Source organism: Pteropus vampyrus, unplaced genomic scaffold (genome assembly GCF_000151845.1).
Source record: "Pteropus vampyrus isolate Shadow unplaced genomic scaffold, Pvam_2.0 Scaffold144, whole genome shotgun sequence".
Taxonomy (NCBI): Eukaryota; Metazoa; Chordata; class Mammalia; order Chiroptera; family Pteropodidae; genus Pteropus; species Pteropus vampyrus.
The window spans coordinates 1396320-1410795 of record NW_011888925.1 but is presented as its reverse complement, the minus strand read 5'-3'; the positions used below and the strand labels follow the sequence as shown (position 1 = coordinate 1410795).

Sequence of the window (14476 nt, the reverse complement as noted above, 5' to 3'; positions counted from 1 at the left end):
TACAGCTGGATTTAGGGCTTCCTGACATTGGTTTCAAAATAACGTGCTGTGCCAGCTTTCCAGAACCACGTGATTATGGCGGAGAAGGAAGTAAGGGAGCCGGGTGGACAGAAACAGCAAAAGACCATCACGAAGCTTGTGATCTTGGATCCTTGCTCTTTTCCTTCCGACAAGCCCCAGAATGTGCACAAAAACTGACCCTTCTGCCTAGACCCATGGCTGGGAGAGCCTCCTCAGAGAAGCCTTCCATGCAGTGAGTTGTGAGACGCAGCGGTAGCACTCGATAGCAGATTTCCCCCCTTAGGTTATTCCATAGGAAATCCGTGTTTTGGAGTTCACAGCTTTTGTGGTGTCAGTTTTGAATTCCACATTATAGAGAATCTACTGTGACAGCTCAGGCTTCCGGGACCCAGACTCGGAGACGGAGGTTTGTGGGTGGCAGGTTTACAGGGGACATGGAGGAAGCAGGGCTGGGCAGAGGGAGAGAGAGAACTGTGATGCGGTCACAGCAGAGGCCTAAGCCAGCCTGCAGGCAGCTTGCGAGCTGCGACAGCCCTGCAGAGTTGTGTTGTACCAGGCGAGACGGTGGTCCTTCACAGCTCTCCATTTATACCCTGTGGCTACAGGCTGCCAAAGATGAGGGGGTGACCCTCTCAGAGAATGATTCAGTCGACAGCTGCCCGCCAGCAACACTCCTAGCAGCTGGAGGAATTCACCCCTCAGTCCCGAGGACAATGGGGAGCGGGCAGCACACCACACGTGTGGGCAGCACCTAGCAGTTTCCACCACACCTACCATTTTCTGGGCACTGTGTCAGTGTCTGGCCATTCAGCAATAAAAAAAAAAGACTCCTTGAGAAGTTCAGCCTCTGAAGGAGACAGCCACCGTGTTGCCTGTCCTCCATGTATGTTGTAGTGTGAGCTGGTTGGCAAATCTGAAAGTGATTTCCACTGTAGGGGTGTTTGGGTTTTATTCACCAATATAAAAGTTGCAGCAGAATTTTCTGTGAAGCCAAGTAACTGTGCAAACATGTACCTTAGAAAAAAATAGAACTTCCCTTCTATTTAGAGTCCCAATGCTGCCTGAAGGCAGAGAGCACTGATAAACTCAGTCATTTCAGGTGTCAATTGAGCCATTTCAGAGGATTTCCTTCTCTTTCTTTTGCTCAAAGATGGACCCTAAGTGACCTAGGTGGAGGGTGGAATCTGGTCTACCACCCCTCTCTGATGCTTGCATCTATCTATCTGCCCAGCTGAACTCATCCGGTGGTGGTCTGAGACTCCCGGGTCTCTTTCTGGCGTCTGGTGATCCTTGTTCGGTTCCCGAGGATGTAGTTCCCACCACCTTCCACTAGGGCGCACCCTCCTAAGATTCTGAAACTCCTTCAAGATACCAGGTCTTAGCTGTTCTCTTGGCCTATTTGAGGCCTCGAGAGGCTGGGGTTTGTCATCATACCCTTCCAGGCATTTAGCCACCTCTGCCCTGCTGCTTCCTTACCTTTGTGGCAGGGGAACATCTGGACTAGAATGCTGTCAGCTGATAAAACTTCCCGTCGGGACTGGTTCACGGGTTCCTCCTACTCAGTTCCCCAATTTTTGGGGGGGTTGGGGGGTTGGGTTGGGGTTGGGTGGTGGGGTGGTGGTGGTGCAGAACCTAACCTATTTGTCACCTGGAATAGGTCATATTTTAAGCCCTTCACCTTCTATAATGTCAAAATTATTTTCAGTAATAATCACGAGATGAAACAAATAATAATAGCCAGAGTAGACAGTGAAAAAATATTTATTAAACTTCAAATACATAACCACACAATTAAAAAAATAGACTCAAATAAAATACTACAAAGTGTAACTATTTGCTTAATAGTTTTTATTCTACCTTACACTTTGAACTTCGATCCTTTGGTCATAGCCTGATATAATAATATTTTATATAATTAATTTTTCCAGTAAACAAATTAAAAAAGAGGAAAGAAACATTAGCAAAAGGTGCAAGCTAGGCAACTACTAAACTGTACCACTGAGATAACATTCCGTTTCTTTATTTCCCTTAATTTTGAAAGAGTTCATCTCTTAACACTGTAAATTTCAATTTAAAAATATTCGGTTTCAAAAAAGTATTTCATATATAAAATGAAATGTTTGCTTGCCAAACAAAAATTTACATCTCACAGTGTGCATTCTGTTTTGCTGTTTTAAATTTGAAATGCAGAGAAAACTCCAAGTGGCCACATCAAATGAGATAATTGAAGTAATTCAAGTTCAGGTTCTTTATCTTTCAAGTCACTCTGTTTTCATTGTTTATTTTGAATCTACTATTTAAAGGCAGGGATGCCTGAAACCCCAGGCATTGGAGACGCGATAGTGTCCCAAGTGAGCCGCTATGATTCTGAATCCCAATGAACTTATTCTTGAAAAAATGCTTGTAGCTGGGTCCACAGATACCTGGGATTTACTGTGCAACTGGGAGTTCTCCAAACCAGTGTGACAGTAATCAAAATGCACTAGTTTGAAGCCTACAAATACATTATTAAAACTTAACAATAGTCACATCAGTTGTTTAGAATATAGCCCAATAAAATATTTGGGGTGGGTACAGGAGGATTTTGGTCACTTATTTAAAATCACTGACGTGTGGCGATAATGGAAACTGACTTTAAGTGTGTTTTATTATTGTCTTCAAGTTCTCTATATGAATGTACCTCCTTATACCCTTGTTTTCCTCCTGAGTGGGAGTGTGCATTCTGTCCATGTGGGGTGATAGGCACATACCCTGACCAAAGTTTTATCAACTCCCATATCCTTGTTGTTTCAGATACTCCTTCCCCAGTTCAGAAAATCTCTAGTTCGTCTTGGAATTGAGAGGATGACATGGAGGTCAAGACTTGCTAAATAAGATGTCTTCCTAAATCTTTCTTATACTCAAAGAGTTTTGAACTCAAAGTAAAAATTTGCCTGCTTCACCTCGACGAGTTCCCTCCTATGACATGATGACTCTTGTCTAGGTTAAACAATTCATTTTGAGCTACTTGACCTGAAAAGAAAGGCTTTAGGTAGAATGATCATAAAAACAAGACTGAGGCACTTTTTTTTTTTTAAAAAAAAAAGGACACTCTGAATGGTTACGCCAAGATACCAAATATAAGCGGGGTCCATGCTGAGCAAATCGGTGAAGAAATTAAATGAAGGGGTGTGTGTGTGTGTGTGTGTGTGTGTGTGTGTGTGTGTGTGTGTGTATTTGAGGCTGGAGAAAACATAAAATGTATCAGTTATTACTTTAAAGTATTATATTGTTCGCATAAAAAAAATACAACATGTAACATTCCTAAATACCCCAGGCCTTTTAGATACATTTTTAATGATATAGTCTTAGCATTCCACATATTATTTTAAATTATGTTCTTTCTCTTTGCATTAAATACAGAGTCTTCTAGCATAACCCAAAGGATCACTTAATGGAAGCAACGAAGATGTCTAGTTTTCAGAAATGCCCAATGATTTCTTCTTTTCCTCTGCAATAATTTTCTGAGTCCCTATGTTTCTTTTTTGCTTACTGGTGCTTTCGTTTTTACATTTTCCACTGACTTTAATACAATTATTTGTTGGCTTTCCTAGCATTGCTCGGGAGTGTCACAAACTACCCTTTAACGTCAGTGCCTGATGTTGCTTGACCCGGAGCTCACCACCAGGATTTGCCCCTGAGAAAGGGAGCTGGTTTTCCAACTCCACTCCTTGCTATTCAGAGCCTTTGTTCTTGCGCCCTTCATCTTGAAGTTGCACTTTAAGTTATACTTGAAATCACATTGTCTTCTTTGGCTTCCTTTTGGGCTTCAAATCTTGCTGCTCTAGAGAATGACTGCTCATGCCTTTGAGACTCCTTGAAGGTCCACCTGAGAGCCTTTGATCGGGCGAAGATACCACCCATTGTGGCGAGGAGCTCTAATTGGGTCTAACTTCTGGTTCTATTTGTGGTAGTCCACTGTCATTCTCCCAGATCGCTCCATTGTTTGCGGGCACAGACCTGAGTGGAATTAAGTCTAGCCCTACAAATAACTCAAAGGGAAACTCGATGGAAAGGACAACCCCTGTGTGCTGTAGGTCTCTAAGGGCGCAATAACCTCTGCTATCCACCGGGAACACACTGTGATTTCTGATTATTATCTTGGGAGGGAGGTAACAATTGTTTTCCAGTTTGCACTTGGGCTTTTCCACTCTGCAAGCTCTTACCCCACAGGCCAAGGAACCAATGTGAGGGTTCTGCAAACCTCTAAGTATATTCCATCCATTATACATGCAGGGGATGGGGAAATAATCATTTTGTGAGTGTGGACTCTGTGGGCCTACAGTAAGTCAGGCTTTAGTCAGTTACACTAAGCTAGAGGTCAAAACAGGTAGATATTTATAAGAATTCCACATATCAGAAATACATTTTGAAAACTATTTATTTTGTCATTTCCCCTTTCATTTATGGCCTCTTATACAATTTTGGAATTTTACATATTCCTTATTTAAACTTTGAGTACAGAAACTTATAAAGAAGAAAGTATCAATCACTTAAAAGTCTGCCACTAAAAATTAACTGCTTTCAGCATTTTGGTGAATATTTTTCTAGTTTTCTCCAATAAATTTTTAAGGTTTTGCCCAACAGAGGCTCTAAATGAATATTATTCAAATCTACCTGTCTCTAAATGTCTGGCATTTGCTTTACCATTGAGAACCTCTTTTATCCCAAGATTTCATCGCCAAGTTTTCTATTGAAAAGTATGGTTTATTTTTTTCCATTTAATTTTCTATTGAAGTAGAATATTTTTTGGTATAGGGTATGAAGTCACGTTATTAGTCATTTATTTTTAAATAGCTGATTATGCTATTTGTTGCATAATTCTTTATTTCACCCATTAATTTATGATGCCAGAAGTACATATTAAGTATTACATCTACTCTGGTTTGTTTCTGGACTTCCTGTGACATGTAAATGTATCTGTTATGACTATTTTGACTATTGCAACTGTAATAATTTCTGTGGGCTAGAACTGATTCCAGTTGCCATAGTCAAAATAGTAATAACATGCATTAGCCTTCTCCCTCCATGATCCTTCTTTTTCGAATCACTTCATTTATTCTTAATTTGTAAATACATTTGTAACTTTTCCAAATTCTCCCAAAAGTATGTGGTTTTTACCTGTAATTACTACCTCAATGATTCTACTAATTAATTGAGGGAAGAATTGGTTATTTTTGGTACTATCCAACCTTCCTATCCAGAAACAGGCTAGTTATCTACGATTATGCAAATATTCTAAGTCTTTCTAAAATATTATGGTTTTCTTCACATTTCTTATCATGATTAATCGTAGGTATTTTATATTTAGTAATTTAGTTCCACGATTGTAAAAAAGAATCCATTTTCTCCATTGTATATTTTTCTTTATTTATTTTACAATTTTTTTTCAGTATCTAGGAATTATCTCAGGATTTTTCTTTATTTTGCCCTGAAATCAGCAGTTAGTTCTTGGAATTCCTTAAAACTGTGTCACTTTTATGGAAATATCTTCCTGCTCTGCTTTTCTTGAGCCTTTTTTCCTGTTAAAAATACAATGAAAAAAAAATGAACAAACAAACAGCAAAATAAAAAGACATCAAATAAGCGTAAATGTCCCGCATTCTTTAGAGCATCCTCTGCCAACAAACTGAGGTAGAAACAAGGACCCCTGCCTGAGGGTGTGAGTAAACCTTCTGAAAAAAAGGACCGAGCTCCCAGAGCAGGATCCGGCAAGGCGGCTTTGATAGTTTCAACTCTCACCACCAAGGCACTGGCCAAATGGATTTGGAAAAGGCGAGGAAAGTATGCAAAACTTTAAACCAATTCTTGATCGTTTAAAACACAAATGATTACCACTCCTTTTCCTCTTTCACTTCCATTCCTAGCGAAAAGTAGATGGTATGAATCTCAAAGGCCACAGAACAAGACTCCTCCCTCTGAGATACATTGTCCTCTGTGGGAGAGGATCTCCCTGACCTCCCTCAAATTCTTCAGTGACCAGGACTGTCCACAGACCCACATGGACCAGCCCAGAGACTGGGTTGAGGGCTGCCAGGGTCTGACGGATGAGAATCTGGTGTTTGGATCCATAAATGTTTGTGAAATACCTTCAGGGGTGTGTATGTCACACTAGGGCACCTAGTTTTGACCTCTTCACCATGAAACCTGCTAATGCACACTGGACAGAGCTGGTCTGTGTGACCTAGGAGCGTTGGGCAAATCTGAGGCCACCGTGGGGAGGGATGAGGCTGTAACTAAAGCAAAGGCTCTGACCACACAGAGATTGTCTAGGTCTAAGCCTGCCTAGGGGACAGTAGTTTTGTCTTCAAAACTACTTCATTCATGTTTTGTCTTCTTCATCCCAGACCTAGAGCACATAGCTCCCCTAAGGGACAGCCAGGAAGTTTATACTTACTTATTTTCCACATCCTGGAGGGAGTCAGGCAGAGGCCGGTTCCTGGTTTCAGGAAGGAGGATGATAACGAGGCCGGCCAGGATGGAGAAGACGGCGAAGACGATCCAGGGCAGGTGAGGAGAATATACCGTTAGGATCATCAAGAGCGGGGTCAGGGCTGCTCCAATATTACCAATAATCCCGATGATCCCCGAGGCCGTTGCCCTTGGAGTGGAAACAACAGTAAGAAAAACAACCTGGTAAAAATCCGCACATGTAATTCGCGATTTATTATTTTGCTTTCATTGTGGGAGATACCACAGCAGTGTTTAAATATGACGTGCTCTAACTTTTCAAATATGCTCTCTTATTTGCTTACAATTTTTTTTTCCCCTTGTACACAAGTGCATTAAGACATATTTTCATTATTTGAAATATGTTCTTACCCATAGCATCTACCCTTTGGTGGTTTGGTAGAATATGCGAGATGATACATTAACGGACTTAACCCAGTGCCTGGCAAAAGTCAACTGTAAATAAACTTTGCCTACGAATTGTTGTTGTTATTGTCATTGATTGCTTTTGATAACTCATCAGCCTTTCTTAACACAATGAGTGTTAATTAGCTGGGAAAGGTCCGTTTTGATCCCCATAGCGCCTCAGTGAGGTGGCGTACCTGATCACGGTGGGCATTAGTTCATTTCCATGGGTGAAAGAACACAAGAGAGCGGCAGAAGAAAATCCTACTCCCAGCGTTGACAGAACCAAACGCAGGGTCTGCATGTCTGGAGAGGAAGACCAGCAAGACTCAGGACATCTGTGCTGATGGACTCACCACCCCCGGACGATTAGTGAAAAATTCACCATCGAAGATGTTTGCACATGCTAAATACATCATAGAGAAAGCACAGAGAGGCACAGCGTACGCAGAGACCGATAGCTGAGAAATAGGACTTATCCAAATAGAACGGCTTACAGAGAGAACCAAAAGAATGAGTTATTGAATCGACTCTCCCTACGTATCAGGAATTTGCCAAAGACAGAGAGGAGAACGTGAATCCAGCAAGAATTTGCTTTTATGTATTCTGTCTGGTGTCTCCTCTTTCATGAATAACGTAGCACTGTCATACGAGCAATCACTGAGGGATGTAAGACTCATCGATGTCCTCGAAGAGTTTAAAACCTGGGTGCATATACAATATTGACATGGGACTGGTACTGCCATAGAGAGGAATAAAAGAATGCGTCTCATGTTGATGGATAAGCTGGAGAGTAGCTTGATCTGGAATAATATTTGAAGATTCAAGAATATGGACCCCTATTAAAGAAAAGAAATACTTAAACTTTGGAAACCTCCGAAAGGAAGTTTCAGAGAGTCCTTTTTCTACCCAATTAAAAAAAAAATCTCATGAAATGGTTACATTGAAGTGAGCTCTGTGGGAAGGCAGAGAACTTTCATCATTGCCGACGTTCAAGGTGAGACGGAAGCCCACCAGTGTGGGATCCTGTGTGATACGTCACTATGCCGGGGTCAGGTGAAACGTGCCGGCCGCCTTGGTTCCCCTAGTCATTACATCTGATCATTTAATTTAGTAAAGCTGATTCTAAGAGAGGCTTTCGCTGCCAAATGCCTTGCTCCCGTTGTACACTTCCCTGCTTGAAGACAAGAGATTTTTATTTCCGTGAAGTCGAGACGACTTCCCTAAACCAGGATTGCAGTTATGATGAACTAATATAAGGAGTTAAGTGAAATCAGGGAGTAAATTGAAATTAACACTGTATTAATAAGAGAGCCCAGCAGAAGAAATGACAGTACTGTGTCCTCACGTGAGACACAGTAATATATACTGGGCACAATATTGTGATTTACAAGTGTGACTGGCCAAAGGGCAGGTGATCTTTGGCTCTCTTAGAGAAACGGTCAGGAATAAATGACACCTATTAACGGGTATTTCTCAGCTATGATAAAGACAACCATATGTCCAAATCAACGTTTACTGATCTCTGACTCTCTCCTGGCCACTCAATGGCAAAATCCTCAGACTGGTTTTGGGGAAATCCTTAGAACCACATGCCTTTTCTCCTTTTAACCTCCGAAGGTGTGAGTACATTCCATGGGGAATGGCGGGGCGGGGGCGGGGGAGGGGAGAGATTTCCTTTCTTCGACCTGCGCTCTTTCCTCACCTTGAGGCACAGATGGGATGGTCAGAAAGAAGATTCCCACCAGGAGCATGAAGAGGATCTGGCTTATGCGACGGCCCAGGTGATTCAGTGCCAAGAGTGCAATATAATTGGCCGGGAGGGTGACGATGCCAAAGAGAATCTGGAACAGGAAGACATTGGTCCCCAGGTGCTGGAGGTGGAGAGTCAGGCCATAAAAGGACATACAGTTTGCAAATCTGTGGTGAACAAAGATGGAAGACAGATGTCATAAGGTTTGGAGCCAAGATTATGCAAATGACAATAATAGATACTGTCCGCCAGGCAGCTGGCGGCTGATGTTAAAGTATAAAAGTGTGTCAGTTTTGTAGACTATGTTTTTGCGTGGAAATGATTTTCAAACTGTCATAAAATATTGTATGATGATGGAGGTCGTAATTGTCATTAAGTTTTTTGGGAGGTGGTGGGTGTTGTTCTTGAAGATACAGAATGCGGCCTTCTGAGGTTTTAGAGTTTTTTCTATATCCCGATTTGAGTGACGGTTGCAATATTTACATGTGTAAATATTGATAGAGCTGTATGCGTCTATGCACCTTACTGTTCGTAATTTTACCTCAATGGAAATGGAGGTAAACAAGTGAAGAAACTCAAGCCAAAAGCTGTACATGGTGGCAGTCCTCAGCCTCAGTTTCCCGTGATGAGCCTGGTAGGGTGATGTGATAAACAACACTCTTCACTGTACAATTAGTTCCATGTCAGTCTTTTTTATAACCCTCTGACTACCTCTAAACTTAGTGATTATCTTTATGACTTCCTCATGTTTTATCTCCATACATGTCTCCACACATATTACACCCTTTGATAAGGAATAAATTCATGTTTCACACACGGCGCAAAGCCTACCTCACAAAGGACAGGAGACAGATCCTTTTCCGCAAGTTGGGTATGCGGAACATGTCACATGCGGGAGGTTTGCTCTTTGCTGCCTCCAGCTCCTCCTGCATGACGGACCTCAAAACCTTCAACGACAACAACGAGGAATTGTCCCATTGTCAAAAAATAGTAGACACTGTGAGGCCCCCAAGAGTGGAAAATATAGACCACTTACTGTTACACTTAGTGGAAAATATAGACAGTAAAGATACATTGATACATTACGTCATTGTTTACAACAGCCAAGATATGGAGGCAACCTGGGTGTCCATCGATGGATGAATGGATAAAGAAGAGGTGGTACATATATACAATAGAATTTTACTCAGCCAGGAAAAAATAAAATCTTTCCATCTGCAACAACATGGATAAACCTAGAGGGTATTGTGCTGAGTGGAGTAAGTCAGACAGAGAAAGACGAATGCCGTATGATTTCACTTATATGTGGAATCTAAGGAACAAAATCAACAAACGAAACAAACATATTCATAGATACGAAGGACATTTTGATGGTTGCCAGATGAGACGGGGGTTGGAGGTGGATAAAAAAGAGGAAGGGATTAAGAAGTACAAATTGGTAGTTACAAAATAGTCACAAGGACGTAAGGCACAGCATAGGGAATATAGTCAATAAAAATATTGTGATAACTATGCATGGTCTCAGATTGGTACTAGATTTATCAAGGTGATCACTTAATAAGTTCTATAAATGCCTAATCACTATGTTGTACACCTGAAACTAATGTAATGTATGTCGACTCTAATTAAATTTTTAAAAAAATTTTTAAAGGGAAAAAATGAGTAATGATTAAAACAAAGATGTATTGACAGATATAAAAGTAGTATGAAAGGTGGATTAGGGGTTAATGAAGTCTTGGGGAAATTATGTAGCAACAAGGACATAATTGAACATGAGATTCAAGAGGGCTGCAAGGCCTCAGAAAGAATGTGCATGTTAGATATTCAGATCAGGAAGGAAATCTAATGCAGTTTCTTGGATTAATGGTCCACAGCTCCATTTATGCTAGATGGGCATGAAAGACCTGGGAACCGAGCTTGGGTCTCAGCAAGCTGTCCTTCACAGAAAAACTGTTTGTCTCAGAAAAAAAGAACATTTCCTGAGTGTCTTTGTTTTGGTTTTCCACTCAGTCTCTTTGAGGAAAATCTTGGCATGTTGTGCCCCCGTGAATGAGATGCCTAGAATTAAATCGGGATGAAATCTGAAGAGGTCTTGGTGTAGAATGATTTACTTAATGACTCTATAATGTTCTAGGTGTATATATCTTGAGGAAGATAATTAAATATTTCTAAACCTCATTTTTTTTTTGTCATTAAAAAGAAGAATAAATAGAAAAAAGAATGGGAGAGATAGGTGGAGAAAAATCATAGCACCTCTCCCACAAAGATTTCCTAGGCCACACATGAGGTCACTATGGGCATATGGAATTATACCCAGCAACCCCAGATACATACATACATAGTTACTTACTTACTTAATTAATTAATTATGTTGATTTTATTCTCATCCCACCTCTACAAATAAAACAATAACAGTAAGTCCACTGGAAAAATTCCATGAGCAAAGGAATTCGGAGATATAAAAATCCACCCTAACTGAGAACCTACACAATCAAGAATATCCTTTTAGGACCTATATAGTGACAACTACAAGACATTATTAAAAGAAATTGAAGAAGACACAAAGAAATGGAAAGATATTCCATGTTCATGAATTGGAAGAATTAACACAGTTAAAATAACCATATTACCCAAGGCAATATATAGATTTAATGCAATCCTCATCAAAATCCCAATGGCATTTTTTAAAGAAGTAAAACAAACAAACAAACAAATCACCAGATTTGTGTGGAACCACTAAAGACCCTGAATAGCCAAAGCACTCATAAGAAAAAAGAACAGAGCCAGAGGTATCATAACTCCTGGACTTCAAATTATATTACAAAAAGACAATAATTAAAACAGCATGGTATTGGCAGAAAACAGACACACAGACCAATGGAATAGAATTGAGAGCCCAGAAATAAACTCACATATATATGGGCAAATAATTTTCAACAAAGGAGCCAAAAACATACAGTGGAGAAAAGCAAGCCTCATTAATAAATGGCTCTGGGAAAATTGGAAAGCCACATGCAAAAGAATGAAACTAGATTGCTATTTGTCAGCATACACAAAAATTAACTCAAAATGGATCAAAGACCTAAATATAAGTCCTGAAACGATAAAATATACAGAAGAAAACAGAAGTACCAAACTTATGGACCTTGGTTTTAGAGAGAATTTTCTGACTTTGACCTCAAAGGCAAGGGCAGTAAAAGCAAAAAGAAATGAATGGGGCTATATCAAACTAAAAAGCTTCTGTACAGCAAAAGAAACCTTCAACAAAACAAAAAGGCAACCTACCGAATGGGAGAAGATATTTGCAAATGACACCTCCAAGAAGGGTGTAATATCCAAAATATATAAAGAACTCATACAACGCAACAACAAAAAACAAACAATCCAATTAAAAAATGGGCACAGGACCTGAACAGACATTTCTCCCAAGAAGACATACAAATAGCCAACAGATATATGAAAAGATGCTCAACTTTACTAGCTATTAGGGAAATGCAAATCAAAACCACAATGAGATACCACCTCACACCTGTTAGAATCACTACTATCAATAAGACAAGAAATAACATGTTGGAGAGGTTGTGGAGAAAAAGGAATTCTCACGCACAGTTGGTGGGAATGTAATTTGGTACAGCCACTACGGAAAACAGTATTCTTAATATTATTCAAAATATTAAGAATACAGCTACCATATGACCCAGAAATTCCTCTTCTGGGTACCTACCCCCAAATTTGAAAACATTTATTCGTAAAGATATATGTATCTCTATATTCACTGTAGCATTATTCATGGTGACCAAGTCACAGAAGCAACCAAAGTGTCCTTCAATGGATGATTGGATAAAGAAGATGTGGTACGTATATACAATGGAATACTACTCAGACATAAGAAAAATGAAATATTGCCATTTGCAACAACATGGATGGATCTTAAGAATATCATGCTAAGTGAAATAAGTCAAATGGAAAAATTCAAGAATCAGATGATTTCACTCATAGGTGGGATATAAAACAGAAAGCAACAAATAAACAAAAAAGACCCTCCAAAAAAAAAAACCCTCATAGACACAGACAACAATATGGTGGTTACTAGAGGAAAAGGGGGGTGTGGAGGAGGTAGAAGAGGGTAATAGGAGTCAAATATATGGTAAAAGAAGGAGACTTGACTTTGGAGGGTGAGTACACAGTGCAATAATCGAATGATGTATGATGGAATTGTACACTTGAAATCCATATAATCTTATTAACCAATGTAACCCCAATAATTTAAAAAAAAATTTTTTTAAAAGAATTTCCTTTCAGTTGTGGAACCACCTTAAGTAGAAAATATTAGACTCATGCTTTTGGAAGGTTTTTTTAAAATGAGGCTAGTTTAAGGGACCTCTGGGTTTCAACATCAAGTGTAACAACACTCACATCATAGGAGTAACAGAAGGATAAGAGAGAAAGCAAAGGATTGAGAATGTATTTGAAGAAATAATGATGGAAGACTTCCCTAACCTGGCAAAGGAAATAGACATACAAGCCTAGGAAACACGGAGAGTCCCAAACAAGATGAATCCAAACAGGCCTATACCAAGACTTGTCATAATTAAAATGTCAGAGGTTAAAGACAGAGAGAGAATCTTAAAAGCAGCAGGAGAAAGGCAGCTAGTTATGTACAAGGAAGCTCCCATAAGACTGTCAGCCAGTTTCTGAACAGAAACTTTGCAGGCCAGAAGGGATTGGCATGAAATATTTAAAGTGATGAAAAGCAGGAACCTACAACCAAGAATACTCTACCCAGCAAGGCTAACATTTAAAACTGAAGGAGATATAAAAAGCTCCCCAGACAAGAAAAAACTAAAGGAGTTCATCACCACCAAAACAGTATTACAAAAAATGTTAATGGGACTTCTTTAAAAAGAAGGAGGAGGAAAAAGAATGTAAATATGAATAATAAAATGGCAATAATTACATACCTATCAATAATTACTTTAAATGTAAATGGATTAAGTGCTCCAATCAAAAGACATAAGAAAACAAGACCCATACATGTGCTGTCTACGAGAGACCCACTTCAGATCAAAAGACACACACAGACTGAAAGTAAAGAGATGGAAAAAGACATTTCATGCAAATGGAAATTTTAAAAAGTTTGAGTATCTATATTTATATCACACGAAATAGACTTTAAAGCAAAGTCTATAATAAAAAGCAAAGAAGGACATTTCATAATAATAAAGGGATCAATCTAACAAGAGGATATAACCCTTATAAACATTTATGCATCTAACATAGGAGCTCCTAAACATATAAAACAAATAATGATGAATATAAAGGGAGAGATTTGACAGTAATACAGTCATAATATCCCGTTGACGTCAATGGATGGATCTTCCACACATAAAATCAACAGAGAAACAGTGGCCTGAAATGACACATTGGACTAGATGGATTTAATTGATATTTTTAGAGCATTTTACCCCAAAACAGCAGAATACATTCTTCTCAAAGTGCACATGGAACATTTTCAAAGTTAGAGCGCAAAACAAGTCTCACTAAATTTAAGAAGGCTGAAATCATATCAAGCATCTTATCCAACCACAATGGTAAGAAACTAGAAATCAATATAAGGAAAAAAAAAAACCCTTAAAAACATACAAACACATGGAGACTAAATAACATGCTACTAAACAGTAAGTGGGTTAACAATTATATTAAAGAAGAAAAAAAAGGTATCTTGAGACAAATGCAAATGAAAACAACAACCCAAAATCTACGAGACACAGCAAAAGCAGCCCTAAGAGCGAAATTCATAGTAATACA

The 14476-nt window shown here is 39.3% G+C and overlaps 1 protein-coding gene across 1 annotated transcript in view; it reads right to left on the bottom strand.

The window, feature by feature from the left end:
• Nucleotides 1-5521: 5521 nt before the first annotated feature.
• Nucleotides 5522-14476, bottom strand: part of LOC105297825 (solute carrier family 22 member 9-like) — a 23964-nt gene continuing 15009 nt past the window's right edge. The window contains exons 6-10 of the mRNA XM_011368682.1: nucleotides 9500-9615; nucleotides 8621-8835; nucleotides 7113-7221; nucleotides 6458-6661; nucleotides 5522-5582 (exon numbers count right to left, since the gene is read on the bottom strand). Of these exons, the coding sequence (XP_011366984.1) occupies nucleotides 5522-5582; nucleotides 6458-6661; nucleotides 7113-7221; nucleotides 8621-8835; nucleotides 9500-9615 (705 nt within the window). The remainder of the gene's footprint in view (nucleotides 5583-6457; nucleotides 6662-7112; nucleotides 7222-8620; nucleotides 8836-9499; nucleotides 9616-14476) is intronic.